Genomic DNA, 18,646 nt, shown 5'->3' on the forward strand with positions numbered 1-18,646 from the left:
CAGGCTGGAAAACCAAGGACTCTTTACAAGCCATCAACACATTTTGACACTTTTGCTTTACTGTTTGTTATAATTTCCCCTGTGAATGTTTTTGTATAATTTTCAAGATTTTGTTTGATTTGTTGTGTGTTTTGTTCTCAATCATTTTTCTTCCACTTCCCAAGCCTCATCAGTATTCTTTCAGCCACTGCACTCTCCATTCTCCTTCTTTTATTGTTGTTTTACTTTCCAAATCTCATTGTGTTGCTCATCCATTACATGTTCCTGATAGTCAGAGGGGGTCTGAGTTACAGGGGGCTGGTTCAAAGTCAGGAGGGAAAAAGGAGTCTAAAAAAAAGAGGAAATGTAAAACACTGCTGGCCCCTGAAAGCACAAGGTAAGAGGGCTAATCGAGGAGATCTTCATATCAACTAACATATATAATACAGCAGAAAATAAAAGTGAAAGTGAAAGCACAGAAAGTAAAATGTGTTTAAAGGGGTGGTCCAGAGTGTATTTTTAAAGCTTGGTTGTGTTTATAAGATGCAAAGCAATGTGTGTCCATGCATCATTTGTAAAAAATCATGTTATTTTTTCATCTATCTTACTTTGATTATATACAGCTACTCAGGTAACATGAAAGTGACTGTCATATTTCCTAGTTTCTCCAAAAGGCCTGTCCACAAGAGGCTCTGATTGGTCAGCTAACATAATGTGCTGTAACTCGCGGATCGGCTCCTCATCACCAGGAAAAGCGTTAGCCTCTAGGGAATACTGTCAATCAGATTAGCTGTTAGCCATATCATATCTTTCACAAATGTTCGGAATAAACATGTTTAGGTAATATGAATGTTCACATATCTTTAGTAAGTTTGTTACTTGAGATGTAGAATGCAGGGAAATCGGCCACATAGAGAGACACTGCAGTGATGGTAAAGATTTTGGGTGTTTACAGGGTTTTTTATACAGACAAATATAAATTTGTTGCTGAATTGTTAGCGGTGCCAAACAGCATTTCCCGTTGTTTATATCCTTGTTAACGTCTTTACGCATGTAATAAATCAATTTTAACAAATAAAAATAGTTACAGGTTGTGGCTCACAATCCACAGTGTTTGTGATTTCACTAACCCGGAATTATTTTTTTGTGGTCCCCAAACTTTGTTTGCAGTAGGCTTTGCTAAGCTAACTCTGTAAAAGCCAATGTCTCTCTTTGCATTGAGCGTATTACATTCAGAGATGTTGTTTATTTACAAACAGCTACATTACACATCAACTAAAGTTTAAAATATAATAACATAGTGGACCACCCCACCAAGCTCAGGATGTTTTTAAAGTATTGTAGTTTACCCTAAAATTAAAAGATTCATTCATCCATGTTCCGAAGCCAATTAGCAAAAGGCATTTATTTTTTTGTTTATTTATTTTATTTTTTACATTTCATGTACCTAAATTAAGAACTGTAACATTTAAAAAAAGGCTAACAATATTGGTAAATTCTAAAGTTTTTAACATTAACATTTTTTTACCTTAATAATGCACACAGTATTACCTTTTTAAAAAATAGATAAAAAATAGAAATTAAAATAATTTACACATGGAAAAATGGTCCAAGTGTTTCCTTCTTACAGTTTATAATTACAGTATGTGTTTATGTCAAATGTAATGTTTGTTTTACTCTATGAAATACTGATGTCATTTCTTCCAAATCTAAAACTAACATTTTGGTTGCATAAAAATGCTGCCATGTTTTCAGATGTGTTTATATTGATTTTTAAACAAAACAAAAGTAATATTTAGAGTCGATAAAATAACCCAGAGAGTTAAAAAATACCTGCGATTTGGAGTCTTGAAAGTGCTGTGTGTATGCGCTCACTGTGCGCTTTCTCTTCCCACTGCCTTGTTGATAGTATATTTATTGTGCTGTGGCTGGGTGTGTATTAAATATATTTGAATGCAGTATGGCACCCAAGTGGAGCATTGTGACATTGATAGCTGTAAATAAAAAAATGGGCTGGAAACAATGTCCCCCATGAGTATCGCAACAGGGTCCCATCTGCTGCCTACAAATACATTTACAGCCAGTCTATTAGATTTAAGAAAGCCAGACATTGCTTCTGGTTAGATGCTCTCTCTCTCTCATTGTGTGCCAGGCTTGTGTTTTACTGTGATGTACTGGATACTGAAATGTTAATAAGGTTTGATTAGCTTTCAACCAAAATATATAGGGCTTTAAAAAGCAATTATATAGCATCATAATTAGGTGTAATAATAAATCAGTCAGCTTGAGACTTTCTTTTGATTTGCATTACTTTAGTCAGGGCTCAAATTGATCTTTCTTTCTAATCTGTTTGCAAATAACGGCCTGTTTGACTTGTAAAATAGGCCGGATGGTCTTGGAACAGTAACGGTGGAGGAGAAAGAGCGGTTTGAGGAAATTAAAGAGCGATTACGCGTCCTTCTGGAGAACCAGATCACAAACTTTAGGTGAGTATGTAGACGTAAGGCGATATCGAACATTTTAAAGGTCATGTACAGTAACGCTTCTTCTGTTTTTGTTTCAGGATACAGGTTTTATGTTATGCACTGAATTGCAATCGATTAATGAAGTATTAATGTTCTTTTTTTAAATGATATCAGCGTGGACTGCATAATGAACAATTTATAAAGCAGAATAGATGACTTTTGTGAATAGAAACAACAATATGAGAAATGCTTGAACATATGTTATGTCACAAATTCATTCAATTCAATTCAAGCTTTTTTTATAGTGCTTTTCACAAGAATAATCATTCCAAAGCAGCTTCACCAATGGTGCACGTTATTACATTACAACCAAAATCAGAAAGTTAAGGTGTTGTGTATATGGTGGACTGTGTACATACTTAGTTAAACTGCACTGTAAATAGTGAAGTGCTGTGCAGGTAAACTTCACTCCTCTGAATCCAAAAAGGTGCTCTAGGGAAAGACACTAGAGGCCATGGGATTTAGACTGCATGTTAGAGCAGCCGACTCACATGCAAAGAGTTTCCGGTTCGATTCCACCTCGGAGCGGGTGTGGGACTGGCAGTTTACATTGGTGCCATGACCCGGATGAGAGTGAGGTTTAGGGAGGTGAGTGTAACAGAGGCCAGCAAGTAAAGTGCTGCGCAGATAAACCTCACTCCTCTTAATCCAAAAAGGTGCTCTAGCAAAAGACACTAGAAGTCATGGCCTTTAGCCTCCTTGTTAGATCAACTGACTCCCATACAAAGAGTCACTAAGGATCCTAGCTCGGAGCGGGTTGGGTGTTGTAGGACTGGCAGGTTACATTGGTGCCGTGACCTGGATGGGCGTTATGGTTTAGGGGGGTGAGTGTAACAGATGCCAGCATGGGAAGTTTCTGTTGTTCTGCATTAACACTTCCGAAATGCTTGTTGGCAGTGAGGTGTTTATGTTAATCTGTGTTGAGTTTCTTTGCTGGTATTTTTTTTTTTCTGAATGCTTCCTTAATGTACAAGTGGTTCAAACTCGCTTATTTTGAGGCAGGAACCAGCGGACATGCAACAACTTTACCCATGAGGTAAACACAAATAAAAAATTTCATCCGGAGCTCCTTCACGGGACTTCACACTTGTAAACAATCACTCCATCAGGCTCATGATGCTCTCTGTCCTGCCCAGACTCATCAGCGCTACCGAGCCAACCAATCACAGAACTTGTGCTACGTGTCGTTAAGACGTGTAGTTAAATTTATTGAGAGGTGCGCATCAGCGACGACCACGCCGAAGGGCTATGTGTCAACGCATAGCCTGCACCGCAGCATACGCGTGCGCTTGAAGCAGAAGTATAAATCAAGCTTTAGAGCAACCGACACGCATGCAAAGAGTCGCTGGTTTGATCCAAGCTCAGAGCTAATTGGGTGGTGTAAGACTGGCAGGTTACATTGGTGCCGTGACCCAGATGGGGGTGAGGTTTAGGGGGGTGAGTGTAACAGAGGTCAGCTGTGGAAGTGATGTACAGGTATACATGTAAACCTGACTTATCTGAATCTGAAAAGGTGCTCTAGGGAAATACTCTAGAGCAGTGGTTCCCAACCTTTTTCTTTGGGGTCCCCCCAATAAACATATACAAACATTGGAGCCCCCCCACCATATAAATACACACGCACGCACGCACGCACACACATATGTACTGTGTGTGTGTATATATATATATATATATATATATATATATATATATATATATATATATATATATATATATATGTGTGTGTGTGTGTGTGTTTGTGTAATATTAATATATAGTAATATGTATAGAAAATATTAATTAATCAGTTTTAACTTGTCTTGGCCTTCAATAAAACCAAAATTTAGGTAGGCTTTGTCATACTGTCTAATCTTTTTCTTCGCCTCTGAAGAATCACTGCATTTACGTTTGTCTGCCATTTTTGTTTTGATTTTGCCTTTACGATACGTTGACAAGCAGATTGCGCGAGTGAGCAAAATTTAAATAATTATTTAAAGTTATTTATTTTAATTATTTTCACTATTATGTTGGAATTTTAATCATGTGTTTAGATTATTTTTTTTTTTTTTGGGCTGCTCGATTTTGGGAAAAATCATAATCACGATTATTTTGGTCATAATTGTAATCACGATTATTCAAAACCATTGCCAGTTAAGGTCAAAATTATTAGCGCTCCTGAGATTTTTTTTTTTTATAAATATTTCCCAAATTATGTTTAACAGAGCAAGGAATTTTAACAGTATTTCCTATAATATTTTTGCTTCTATTTGTTTTATTTTAGCTAGAATAAAGACAGGTTTAAATATTTTGAAACCAATTTAAGGTCAATATTATTAGCCCCCTTAAGCAATATTTATTTTTGATTGTCTGCAGAATAAACTACCGTTATAATGACTTGCCTTATTACTCTAATTAAGCCTTTGAATTGCACTTTAATCTGAATGCTTGTATTTTGAAAAATATCTAGTAAAATATTATGTGCTGTCATTATAGCAAAGACAAAAAGAAATCAGTAATTAGAAATGAGATATCAAAACTATTATGTTCAGAAATAAGTTATTAAATTTTCTTTCCATGAAACAGAAATTGGGCAGGAAAAGGTTTGCTAATATTCAAGAGGGCTAATAATTCTGACTTCAACTGTATACATACAGTTATTTTCCACCCTGCAAAGGAAAGAGAAATGAATACAATAGAAAAAAATATGAAACAAACTGTGCTTTAAGCATCTTCACTGTAAGAAAAACACTTTAGCTACAGCATTCCTTCAGTCAAGAGCAGCGAGGGTTTTCTCGTTATGTTTGTTAAATAATGATAAAAACAGGCGGCAGAAGGATAGCGCGCTGTATCTTTAATGGTTTCTCTTTCACGTCTTTTGATCCTCAACTCGTTTGTTTATTATACAAATGAGGGTTAATGTTAATAATCACTAAACACCGCGTTTTGACACCTATTTGACCATTTAAGCGCTCACGTTAAGATGACTTTAGATGTCTGCGCTCCTCTGCTCGTCTCAGTGTGCGAATGAGAGTGGATGCTGACCGGCTGCATGCTTCTTACTGCGTGATCGTGCTGCACACACACATAAGCTCTTTCGTGCTTTTAAGAGCAACACGTGTACAACTGTGGCGAAATATGATGCAATAATCATTTATCTCGATTAATGCTTTTTATAATCGTTTGAAACCGAAATCTAAATCGGATTTTCGATTAATTGCAAAGCCCTTTATAATAGTGGACCATTTTTATGCCTTTTTCTACCTCAATACTTATCCTCTCCCGCGCCCCCCCTGTGAACTCTGGCGCCCCCCTTAGGGGGGCGCGGACCCCAGGTTGGGAACCACTGCTCTAGAGGCCATGGCCTTTAACCATTAACCTCCTAGTTAGAGCAACCAACTTCCAAGCAAAGAGTTGTCGGATTGATCCCTGCTCGTAGCAGGTTGGTTAGTGTAAGACACCAGTTACATTGGTGCCGTGACCTAGATGGGAGTGAGGTTTAGGGGGTAAGTGTAACAGAGGCCAGCTAGTGAAATGCTGCGCAGGTAAACCTCACTCCGCTGAACCTGGAAAGGTGCTCTAGTGACAGAGGCTAGAGGTCATGGCCATTAGCCTTCTTATTATAGCAACCGACTACCAAGCAAAGAGTCGCCGGTTTAATTCCAAGCTCAGAGCGGGTTGGGTAGTGTAGGACTGGCAGGTTTATTGGTGCTGTTACCCGGATGGGAGTGAGGTTTAGGGGGTGAGTGTAACAGAGTCCAGCTTGTGAAGTGCTGTGCAGGTAAACCTCACTCCTCAGAATCTGAAGGGGTTCTAGTGAAAGATACTAGCAAATGGTACCAATCCACTCTGAGCTGGGATTGAATCGGCGACTCTTTGTATGGGAGTTGGTTGCTCTAGGCCATGGCCTTTAGCCTCCTTGTTAAAGCAAGCGACTACCATACAAAGAGTCGTCGGTTCAATCCCAGCTCGGAGCGGGTTGGGTGATGTTGGACCCGCGGGTACACAAAGAGGGTTGACATAATCTTTTCCAGTCCTTGTAGGGTTGGCATGATCTCTTCACAGGTCTTGGATCTGATCGAGTGGCACTACACAAATTCTAGATAGGCATCCCGAGGTAGAAATAGCAAAGAAAAAAGAATTGGCATAGCAGCTGTTTATAATATCTCAAACAAAATATATTATTGTTTGTGTGAAAGACTCAGATTCATTTAAATTGATCATACAGTTATGTGACACATTGTGTATATGCTTTATTAAAAAGACATGTTTTTTGTCTAGATTTAAACTCAGAGAGTGTGTCTGAGCCTTCGACATTATCAGGAAAACGTGAAAGGGATGTGAAAAGGAACAAATTACAGTTTGTACAAATAAAGCAAGACGTTTAGATTTGGTTTTCTTTATACAGTTATGATTGTGGATTTTAGTTTGGAGAATAAAGAGATTTATGATTCTCAAAAAAAAAAAAAAACACATTTTGAGAAAATTGTCCTTCAAAATATATACTGTAATTAAAATCTACTTATGGAAATCGATTGACTATTTTAAGCTGATTTGGGATGTCTTCTTTCCATTTAACTTTTAAAAAGTGTAAAAAAATATCAGTCTTGCCTGTTAATTTTGCTTTTAAAAAATATTTGTATTGATTATTTACATTTTATCACTATTTTGGGAGAAACCAGTGTACACCAATCTGTTGTTTTCTCAGCATTTGCATTCCAAATATTATGGTACAGGATTTCCCACACCCACAGTGCAATTTTTATCATTGCAGGTATTGCTTTCCATTTGGTCGCCCTGAGGGAGCATTGAAAGCCACTCTGTCTTTGCTGGAGAGGGTAATGACAACATTGCTTATATTGATTCACAGTAGCAGCAATAGAAGGAAAAGAGAAGCGATTGAGGGTATTTTGTTCGGCGCCACTTGTTTACTTGTTTGGCCGTGCATAATTTTGCATAAAACAGTTTCAAATTAATTCAAAAGTATAACTCGTTCATGAAAAGACTAATTTTATGCCACAAAATAATGAGTTGGGGTTTGTTTTTGGGTTGTTGTTTTTTTTTCCACAGGTACTTATGAAGGACATTGTGACCCCCGTGCCGCAGGAAGAAGTCAAGGCTGTCATTCGTAAATGCCTAGAGCAAGCAGCTCAAATTAACTACCAGCGCATCACTGACTACGCCAGAGTGGAAGGTGACTAGCATTACTCTCTTCTTTCACAGCACTGTGATTTTAAAGCACTTAACCATTCTATGATTTGATCTAGAGAAATGAACTTTTGTTCTATTTCTATAGCTTTCCATTCATTCGAAGCAATTTCATATTTGAATAATGTGCTTGAAATAAATAATCTGTTCTTGTACTTGCAGTTTGTGAGAGGAAAGTAAATTTAGGTTTGGGTAACTGAAGCTTTTGTATAAGCTGTGAGTTTTTGTGTATTTTTGATGGTTTGGTTAAAGTTTTTTTTAGTTTATTAAAAAAAATATTTCTTTAAAATGTTTTTTTTATATTTTTATTTAATCATTTATTTTAATTATATTTTATTTATTTATTTTTGTTTGTTTTATTGCATTTCTTTAATAATTTAATTTAATATTATTTTATTTGTTTTATTTTTAAATTATTTTATTTCTTTAATTTCATTATTATTTAATTTAATTATTATTTTTGTTTAATATTTTATTTTATATTCTTTTATTTTATTATTTTATTTTATTGCATTATTTTATGTATTTTTATTTTATTTTTAATTTCTTTTGTTTAACAATTTTATTTTTTAATTATTTTATTTAATATATATTTTTTATTTTTGTATTTATTTTATTGTATTATTCTATATTTTTATTTTATTTTAGTATTATTTTAATTATTTTATTTTGTATTTATTTTTAATTTCTTTTATTGTATATTTTTATGCGTTTTTATTTTTTCTTTAATTGTTTTATTTAATTATTATTTTTAATTGTTTTATTTAATAAATTAATTTTATTTTTCATAATTTTCATTATTTTATTAAAAATTTTATTGTATTATTTTTGTATTTTTTTATTATTTCATTTAAATATTTAATTTTATATTATTTTATTATTTTCTTTTATTGTATTATTTTAGGTATTTTTCAATTTAATTTAATTAATTTTATTTATTTTTTACTATTTAGTTTAATTTTATATAATTTTATTTTACTTTATTACATTTTTCTTATATTCAAAGTACATTCTTGTTTGAAACAGCATACCTGTTTATCCCAAGGTCAATTACTGCCTTTTGTCCTTCTTTATTTTCAAGAAAGGTTTAAATGTCTTCTTGTCCCTTCTCTTTTTGTGGACTTGTGTGTAAAAATGCATTCAAATCCACACAAAGAAGAGCTTCTAACCATTTCCTTTCTGCTGCGATAACATAGAAAACTGGAGATTGGACATTTTTCAGATGCTCTCCACACATTCTCTCTTCTATTATTATGACTCAGATCAGGATGATAAACGACATCAGGGTAGAGGAATGGTTACGGAGGAGGGAAAGGAGCAAGGAAAATGAGTCAGTCAACTGAAAGGAATGCAGGAATGGGGACAAATCTTGCGGTGAAAGAAATGAAGTATGTGGGAAGGAGAGGATGGAGGAGCCCATTAGGGGGGAAACAGGTTGAGAAGCACAGAGAAGCATCTACTGTATGAAGCAATGCCAGCTTGGGCAACAGGCGTGAAAGAGGATTACAAATAAGCAAAAGAAGGCCAATAAAGAGAGGAATCTGTTTGTTAAGGAGAAGAAGCCATTGTGGGCTGGTTTTGAGGTGAATGTGAACATCATTTTAGGTCCTCTACTTCATCAAGTCATTGGTTTTGTGGCTTACCCAGCAGGTACAGAACGCCATAAGACGTTAATATTAGGTTAGATTTAGGTCATGACGTCAGGTGGCCAAAATTCATTGTCTAGCCAGAGTCTAAGGATGTTATTTTGATGTCCAATAACGACGTCAAATGACATTGATATTTGGTTGATTTTAGGTTGGGTTGAAAAATGACCAAAACCAATGTCTGATAGATGTCATAGTGGTAACGTCCATTGGATTTTTGTTTACCCAGCAGACACACAACGTCATAAGACGTAAATATTAGGTTAGATTTAGGTCATAACGTCAGGTGATCAAAATTCAATGTCTAGTCAGCGTCCAAGCACGTTATTTTGACGTCCAATAATGGCATCAAATTATGTTGATATTTGGTTGATTTTAGGTTGTGTTGGAAAGTGACCAAAATTCAATGTCTAATAGATGTCATTGTGGTAATGTCCACTCAACGTCAAGGTGTAACATGATTAGACATTGATATTTGGTTGAATTTAGGTTGATTTTAGGTTGGACATTGGGCATTGACGTTATGTTCTGAGGTCAACCTGACTTTCATTTCCAAACAAAATTCAGTGTCCCCATGACGTTGGGGTACTTTGAGGTACAACGTCAATATGACGTCATCTTGACATCCTGTGCCTGCAGGTTATTTTGAATATGGCGACAAACCAGTTATGCATATTTCACAAAAGGTTGTTTGCAACATAGAATTTGTTTTCAAGAGTGCCTTTGAACATCATTTTAGGTTCTCTACTTTATCAAGTCATTGGTTTTGTTGCTTATTTTGAATAAGGCGACAAACCAGTGGTGCATATTCCACAAAAAGGTCTTTTGCAACACAGTATTGGTTTTCAAGTGTGCCTTTTAATGGGCCTTGAAATAGAGAGCTGGTTTAAACATGGAGTTCGTCAATCCAGTCACAAGTGGATGACAATAAACACAAATATAAACAGGCTCTGTAATGTTATGAGCTTGTCCACTTTTGAGCATTTCCAGAGGTAGTATACATTTAATACAAAATACACTTGACAGCAACACAACTTTACAACTTTCCAGCTAATGACCTTGTTAAGCATTAATTATAGGAAGTGTTTTAGATGCAAGCAAGACAGATGTCCACACTAATATGTTTTTGTTTAAACCTTTGTTTTAATCCTAACTGATATGGTGGTTTTTGGAAACAAAAGCATATCTTTTTGAAAACACTGGCCAAAGATGATACATTTGACAAAAAGATTTAAAAACATTACAAAAGATTTAAAAACTCCTTAAAAGTTAATGCATTTTAGTCATGTGACTAATTCAGTTAACAACGTGGACAACATTGTAAAGCAGAGCGACGGATGCAGATGATATTTGTGCCATTTTGCCGCAACGTTTCAAAAAGAAGAAAAGTAAATAAATGGCAGGCAGTTATGACGCATGTTAAAGCATCTTACATCTGTGCATATGCGCAGTACAAACATTTTCAGTTGTTTAAATGTGGATGAAGGAAAAGGATTGAAAACGATAATGTTGACATGGAGCGTCCACTTTTTTATGTATTTATCTAGACTAGAGTAGATTTAGCTTTAAACTTTACGCTATCTGAAATTGTAAATTTGGTTTGAAGGTAAAAGCACAATGTTCTCTTCCCATTCCTGCTTAAGGCACAAACCCACAGCATTCATAGTCCATTTTGCGGCTGTCAGCGCAAAAACAAAATGCTCTCCGTAGCATTTTCTGTTTTATGCTTTTATGTTTATACTTTGTAAATTGTATGTAAATATATTTTGCTAAATGAAAAAGAGAAATCGTGAAAGGCTCATACAATAAACAAAGAAATCGGTGACATCGGTGACAAGTGTGACAAGTGTGACAAGAGATGGAGGTAACAGAAGGTGTAAATGACAATATTTCCTCATTGTGTGCACGTTATCAGATTGACCAAAATGGATATTATTTTCAGGTGGAAAACAGGACTTGAGTGGGAAAAGCTCTCTCCAATATGACTGTCATCAGTTACTCATCCTCCTCATGTCATTTGAAATGCATGTCGTTTTCTTTTTTTTTTTCAGTGAACAGAAAGGAGATTTATGCTAAATTTCTAAACTGCTCTTTTCCATAAAAAGGCTGGCAGCTCTAAAATATGAGCCCAAAATCAGTAGATTTTATGTAAATTTATGGAAAAAAAGAAAATTGTGCATTTCAGATGACAGATGTACTATATCATTCAAAACTTTGGGATGCTAAGAGGGTGTATTCACTTGATCAAAACAGCATAAAAATTAATAATAATATTAATATTGATATAATGTAATATTGAGTTGTTTTATTACAATTTAACAAACAACATTTTATGTTATACTTTAAAAGTATTTATTAAAATTATGACAAAACTCAATTTTCAGTCTTCAGTGTCACACAATCCTCAAGAAATCACTCAAATATAATAATTTGGTGTACCTTCACTCAATTTTCCTTCAGCTTAGTCCCTTTACTCATCAGGGGTCACCACAGCAGAATGAACTGCCAACTTATTCAGCATGTGTTTTACACAGCCGATGTCTTTCCAGCAGCAAACCAATACTGGGAAACATCCTTACACACTCATTCACACACATACACTACGGTCAATTTAGTTTATTCAATTCACCTATAACGCATGGCTGTGGGGTAAATCGGAGCACCCGGAAGAAAACCCACGTGAACACTGGGAGAATATGCAAACTCCACACAGAACTGCCAACTGACATAGCTGAGACTCGAACCAGTGACCTTCTTGTTGTGAGGTAACAGTGCTAACCACTGACCCACCATGTCGCCTATGTTCAAGAATCATTTCTTAATGTAATGAAAAATGAAAAGCTTATTATTTAGTTGAGGTGCCAAAGAACAGCACTTGTTTGCTATTTGTAATGTGATTTTTTTAGTTTGTCAAGGGAGCATGACGGAATTTGAAACTGCAGAACTGCAGTCAAAGTCGCCCAAAATTACAGGAAACTCTTACATGAAAACACTTCTTGTAAACGCCTTAATTATAATATTGTCTATTAAGGCAATCAAGTAGATTACAGATGTTCGTGCAAACATAGTCAGTAGTGTCTTTGAAGTAAGTGAAAGATCCAGAATCCCCATCCTGCTGATTTGATTCAAAGGGGCATTTTTTTGTCAGACGGCTCACCGGACAGATATACATCCGTGCTGAAATATCAAGGTGAAAGTCATGATAGCTTGTGTAGAATAGACTCAGCTCCCAACTCAACTTTGACAATAGATTAACAGCGACACTTTTTATCGCGCGATAAGTGTCTCGCGTTAACGCTGATAATGGCACACCGCTATATTTATATATACATACATTGGTTGTTTTAGACTATTTGCCTAGATTATTTTTGCTTTGTTTTGAATCAGTGTCATAGTTTGTTACAGGGTTGCATTTTGTTTTTGATTTGGCAACATTTTAAAGTGAATCAAAATGTACAGCCGCCCTCTCATTGGTTAAACCACTCGGTTTGTTGGTTCATTGGGTCAAATATCCCTCTTACCTCAAGTCCATCTTGGACCATTTATTGTGTTGTGGATCTGTGTGCAACTGTCACATTAACATATACCTAGATAACCTGAAAGAAACCTGAGAGAAAATCTGCCAAGTTCTGGAACAAATGCTCCAAACAAGTGAAAGCACCCGGATTAGCCCAATCTTTTGAATAGTAGTGCAGCTTTAAAAGTTTACCACCTCCACTTTATTCTTCATTTTTAGTAAAAGATTAAGGGTGATTGTGGTTTAAGGGCTTAACTATCAAATCAAATTGAGTATCTGAGCTTTGCCAAACCCTGATTTTATTCTTCTTGATATAAACGTCCCTAAACACAAGACATCCTGTTCAACCCTTAAACCCCTTTCCTCTGACCCCAAACTCTTGCATGCCGGAATCCTCTTTTTCTTTAGGAAAAAAGAGGGAAATGTATGATCATCCTGTCTACTCCTTGGCTACACAAGTGATGGATTTAACCATCCGTGAGTAACAACCCCACATCCTTTACCTCTCTAATCCAACCAACCAACCCTCCATCTCACATCCTTCTCAGAGCTTTTGTTTTCCATTTTCACACAGACGACAGAAACTAAAAGTAGAGAACGATACGTAGAGTTCTGATGTTCCATCTGTTTGTAATAGGACATGACTGATGCGTGCGTTCAGCTTCCTCTTGTTCGTTTTTGGTTGAAGCTCATGTCTGTGACTTGAATGCATTTTTACTTTGCTCGCTCTTTTTTACTTTGTCTGAGTGTATATCGTTGCTGTGGTGTGGTAGGTGGTTTGACTGGGGGGTTCCAGACACATCAACAGGTGCCTGAACTACCGGGAGAGCAGGAGTTAGTACGAGATATCGACTTACATGTTCCAACATCACAAGTTTGTCTCGTTTGTTATTTTTTAAATCCGATTCGTCAATGCTATTGTCTCTCTGTTCAGTATGTTGTTCAGTTGCTATTCTGCTGTGTGTTTTTGTTCTTGTCGTTCCAGGTTAATATCTACGTGTGTGTTTGTTTGTCATTGTTTTTTTTTTATGTATGTGTGTTCTATATCAAACACACACTCATTTTTGTTCTGAAGAGCGAGATTACCAGGGATGCTGCGACTCTCCCTTTTCTCTCTTTCCCTTATTCCTCCCTCTTCTTATGTTGCTCTGACTCTCTTTTTCTTTCTCTCTCTTTCTCTCAAGTCGAGAAAACTCTAAAGGATCAGAAGGATCCAGGTGAAGCTATGTTTGACGTCATCCCCTGTCCCCTTCAACACATCCTGGCATAAACACATGATAAAGTTGCAGGAATAACTTATTTAAGCTTTACACAACATATCTCAAGGCCCGTCCTTGTGCGCTCTTTTTCTTTTGTGAAGATAGTATTCTTCTATCACTTTTTTACTGTGCGAAATTGGGGTGAAAGATATTTTGTGTTATTTTAGGACTTTAGAAACTGAACATCTTGCGATGCAGTCTGCCTAATGGTGTTACATTATGCAGACTTACAAGGAGTAATACTATCTTTCACAAATATTTCAGTGGCAGTCTTTTCAATGTGTTAAAATGTGAGGGCCGAAGGATTTGCAAATGTTTCTCAACTGAAGCGCTGGGAATAAGATAACTGAAGTATATCTGAATCTTGACATCAAGATATTTTCTGAATAAGTGGTTATCAACTGGTCTTGCTTCAAGACTTGGATGAATCGATACTAAAAGGGTCCAAATGTTTTTCACCTAAATGGTAAAACAATATTTAAAACAATTTTTTTTTAATCAATATTGCCATTGAATAAGTATAGTTTTGAACTTGATGCCAATTGCTTAGTCTAATTTGACCTGATTTTTTTGTGGTGATGAATTTTCAATCAAACTTTGACCAGTAATGAAATGGAAAGCCAATTATGGGGCATTTTCAACCTGTTTTGGGTCATAACCCACCAGTCGAGAACCACTTCTCTAAATCACTGTCTATATAACAGATATTTCGCTTCTTTAATTCCCAGTCCTGGTTTTAGATGCTTGACGTGACCGAAGCATTTTGGACACATTGAAAATAGATAAAGTATGAAATTTGGATAATGATAATCACAGATTATCACTCGATCCACTGTCATTACTTTATCACGTTGTGTTGATGACATCATGGCCTTAGGAAGAGTTAGAAATAGCTTCTGTGAGATATTAAGGATTTCCGGTGTAATAAATTTCAGTACAGTGCCTACAACCCCATTAATAACCCACAACTTTAACAGACCGATAAACCAATAGCATAAAATTAAACATTTCACATTCTAGACACCAAGACTAATGAGTCAGACAAATGATAAATAAGTAATGTCCTTCATGACTGAAGTAAAGTTGTAGTCAATAGATTAAAGATTTTCTTTGGAGACCTTAGCATTGCTGAGGTGGTCTGTGTTTTATGTCTTTAGCTTTTTTGGTTTTCTGTCTTACTCATTTCACCTTGTTCAGACAAAAATTAATTATATGTCTGAACCAGAAACACTACTTTATGTTGTAATGTCCTCATTTCATCAAATGTTGCATATGTCTGACAGCCTAGTCTGCTCTTTCTTTTATGTGTTGGCCTTATATTCCATACAGCAGTTTTAAAGTGAGAAGTACAACCAGTAAACAGTAATGTATAGATAAGCATATAGCATTAGTATTCCATAGGTATGCAGTGGGGTTCAAATTTCTGTGCCTACATTAAAACTTAAGTCTCAAATGTAAGATTTAGGGTTAAAGGAATGGGTAGTTTCTAAATGATATCAACAAAATTTCTATACAGATAGTCGGATAAATTTGTTTCTATTGAAACGCAAGATAAAACTATTTTTTAGATTTTATTTCAGAACATGATCTGGTATCAAACCGCTATTAACCCTCCTGCCGTGTTCACATGCCGCACCTTACTTAGAGTTCCTGGTCAAAATTGACGGGTCTGTTTTAACTGTTCTTAAATTAGCACAAAAAAGCCACCACATTTTTATTCAACATTCTTTAGCTGTGAACAATGTCTTAAAGTAGTTTTTAACATAAATTTCAAGAATTAGACATAAAATAACTGCAGTGAAAATGCAAATATGCACTGAAAATATTTTACATAATGAACAATATATGACAATATACAATCTCATTCATACAATTTAGTAAAATTACTTATCCCCCGATGACGGTTGCGTTTAGGGGTTGAGTACCTGCGAAAGGCATTGTTCAGTCTGAAATATATGTGTGAGTAAGTCAGGGAGTGAGTTGGGGTGGTGTGTATAGAGATGTTTGATGGATAAATATAGTCTGGATACCCATTGATTTCCTATGGCGTATTTTTGACCTGGAACACCAAAACAAGGTTTAACAAGGTTGTAACAAGGTTGATTTAAACACTTACAATTCAGTGAAAGAGGTGATCATCACTTTTTATGGTTAAGTGCACAGTGTGGACAATATTATAAGGTTTTGTGATAATCAGATGTGTTTTAAGTTGCAAGTCAGTCAGAATCAACCCAAACATGACAGGAAGGTTAAGAGAGACAAATCAAATACCAAGATATTTTGTTAATATTTAAACTAACTACTTGAGGCCTCAGAGTTTTGAACCCCAGTTTTAGTCACAAGCTTGCCAAATATTACATTAACAACAGTCAATTTATGGCGGCATTCGACTGTTTCTGACATAAGTTAGGCATCTTTCTTAAAGTGTTATGAGTGTCATCAACAGTGTTGTCCTTTTTGCATGCTCAGAAGGTAGTGGTCATGGCATTAGAGATTCATTGAACCAATATAATAACCAGTCACGGTAATAATACTAACTGTTGCTCTTTTCCCCAACATTCTGCCTCAGAGAATGTAGCTAACCTAGCTACACCTGCTAAAAAACTGGAGCATGTCATCCGCCTGGCAGAGTTAGTCATTGAGGTTCTACATCAGAACCAGGATCATCACGCAGAGGTGAGTCTAGATTCTAGTCTTTTGCTCATCTTCACTTTCTTTTCTGTAGTACAAAATAGGGTTGATTTAAATGGCCAGTGGCGCCTCTTAAATAACTCAATGGTGGCTGCGGAGTTCCACAATGGAATTTGTATTATTGGAAATTAGTGAAAGAGTTAGAGTTCACTCTCCCATGAGATCCAGTTCTCTAAACCACTTTCCCTGGATCTATACTCTAAACAAAGCTTCAGAATACTGATTCTGTGTTCCTTTGAAATGCCTATGAAAAGATAAGCAGAACCTAAGATGCATCCAATACTGAGTCAAGTCCGGGTTTTAGGTGTAATTATAATAACTGGCATGTACAACTCTAAGATCAAATGCATAAATGGCATTATTCCGAAATTCAGTTTAAAGTATTAGGTAAACCATGGTCTTCCTGAGATTTATAGATTTATTGTATCTTTCTGAATATGCTTAACAGGCTGCGGTCACAAGTACAGGAGACCAATCGGTACAGTATCATATTTCTTTTTTTCTTAAGTTTTCATCACATAGTGTACCTTTTCCCTCAAGCATGCCGATTCACACAGTCAAGGGCTTTTCTGTCGGGGTGGATGGGGCAAGACTATGTTTAAAAGTGGGATAGAGTGTTTTGCTTGGTTTTTTGGGAAATTCACACACTGATTAAGAGGCACAAATGAGCAAACTATTTTAGTTTTAGTAACTTATCTTCATGAAATTATGGTGAAACCATTGTACTGTTAACATTTTCGAAATTACGATGCTATATCTTCACCTCTCAACTGGAGGCAACATACTGTACCTTACAACTAAGAAAGGCCATGTGTAAAAAAAAAAAAGCCAGGCACATGTCTCGCAATGGTACTGTGTGCACAATGGGGCTTTAAATCTTGCAGATTTTAATTCTGATTCAAATATTTTGGGAAGAAATGTTTAAAATTAACAATTTTGTACATTAACACTTTGCACATACATCACTCTCTACATTCTCATTTTTTCCTCACCATTCACTCCATGGTGTTGTTGCAGGGAAAAGAGGTATGTGGTCAAAATGAATGCAATGAAAAAAAAAGTCCCTTACTGGCTTGTGCATGAGCAATGAAGGGTTCCCTTCCCCTGTAATGTCCCGTTTCTCACAACGTGAGGAAATGTATTGCCACGTCTGACATGGGTTTGTCTTAAATCCTCAGCAATGTGCCTGTTGAGTCTCCCTTCAATATTCTTGTAAGGCTTGCGTCTCCCACTGGCAGGGTCAAGGCTCAATGATTCCTTTGCTTTCAGGGGGAATGTTTACATATTTACCCACCCACCATGCTAGCTGCTAACCTTTCCCATTTAGACGTGTTCCCTACTGCTAGTGTACATGGACTTCTCAAAATCCCTCAAAATGACCAAACCAATGTCATAGCATAACCATCCACCAGGACCACTCTTACTGATTTTAATGCTCTATATACACTCACCAGCCTCTTTACTAGGTACAACTGTTCAACTGCGCATTAATTAAACTGTCTAATCAGTTAACCATATGGTAGAATCTTAACAATGAATGTACATGGTTAAGGTGATCTGCTGAAGTTCACAAACAAGTATCTGAATAAGGAAGAAATATTGAAAGTGCATGGTTGTTGGTGCCAGACAGGCTGGTCTGTGAACTGATCTATTGGGATTGCCATACACAGCCATCTCTAGGGTTTACAGATACAGTGAATAGTCTGAAAAACACAAAATATTCAGTGAGCAGGAGTTCTGTGGGCGAAAAGCCTTGTTAATGCCAGAAATCAAAGAAGAATGGCCAGACTACTTGGCCAGAAGAAGAATGGCCAGACTACTACTGATAGAAAGGCAGCAATA

General features: G+C 36.1%; 1 protein-coding gene and 1 long non-coding RNA gene across 51 annotated transcripts in view; one reads left to right on the forward strand and one right to left on the reverse strand.

Moving 5' to 3' along the window:
- cadpsb (Ca2+-dependent activator protein for secretion b) overlaps positions 1-18,646 on the forward strand; it is a 194,551-nt gene that overhangs the window by 146,926 nt on the left and 28,979 nt on the right. For 5 of the 50 annotated variants that reach the window (XM_087257793.1, XM_087257797.1, XM_087257773.1 and 2 more), the window contains 6 exons: positions 2,364-2,465; positions 7,258-7,321; positions 7,554-7,677; positions 14,039-14,071; positions 16,683-16,789; positions 17,253-17,282. In XM_087257793.1, coding sequence (XP_087113919.1) covers positions 2,364-2,465; positions 7,258-7,321; positions 7,554-7,677; positions 14,039-14,071; positions 16,683-16,789; positions 17,253-17,282 — 460 coding nt within the window. Of the gene's footprint in view, positions 1-164; positions 377-2,363; positions 2,466-7,257; positions 7,322-7,553; positions 7,678-13,262; positions 14,072-16,682; positions 16,790-17,252; positions 17,288-18,646 lie in introns of all 50 variants that reach the window. The other 45 variants (XM_087257791.1, XM_087257774.1, XM_087257781.1 and 42 more) reach the window with 20 other exon arrangements.
- Positions 295-6,937, reverse strand: LOC147836445 (uncharacterized). Its single transcript, XR_015494039.1, has 3 exons — positions 6,357-6,937; positions 5,831-6,116; positions 295-4,035 (listed from the first exon to the last, which is right to left on the reverse strand). It is a non-coding gene; the product is annotated as an uncharacterized LOC147836445 (long non-coding RNA).

Source organism: Danio rerio, chromosome 6 (genome assembly GCF_052040795.2).
Source record: "Danio rerio strain M-AB ecotype USA chromosome 6, GRCz13ab, whole genome shotgun sequence".
Classification (NCBI taxonomy): Eukaryota; Metazoa; Chordata; class Actinopteri; order Cypriniformes; family Danionidae; genus Danio; species Danio rerio.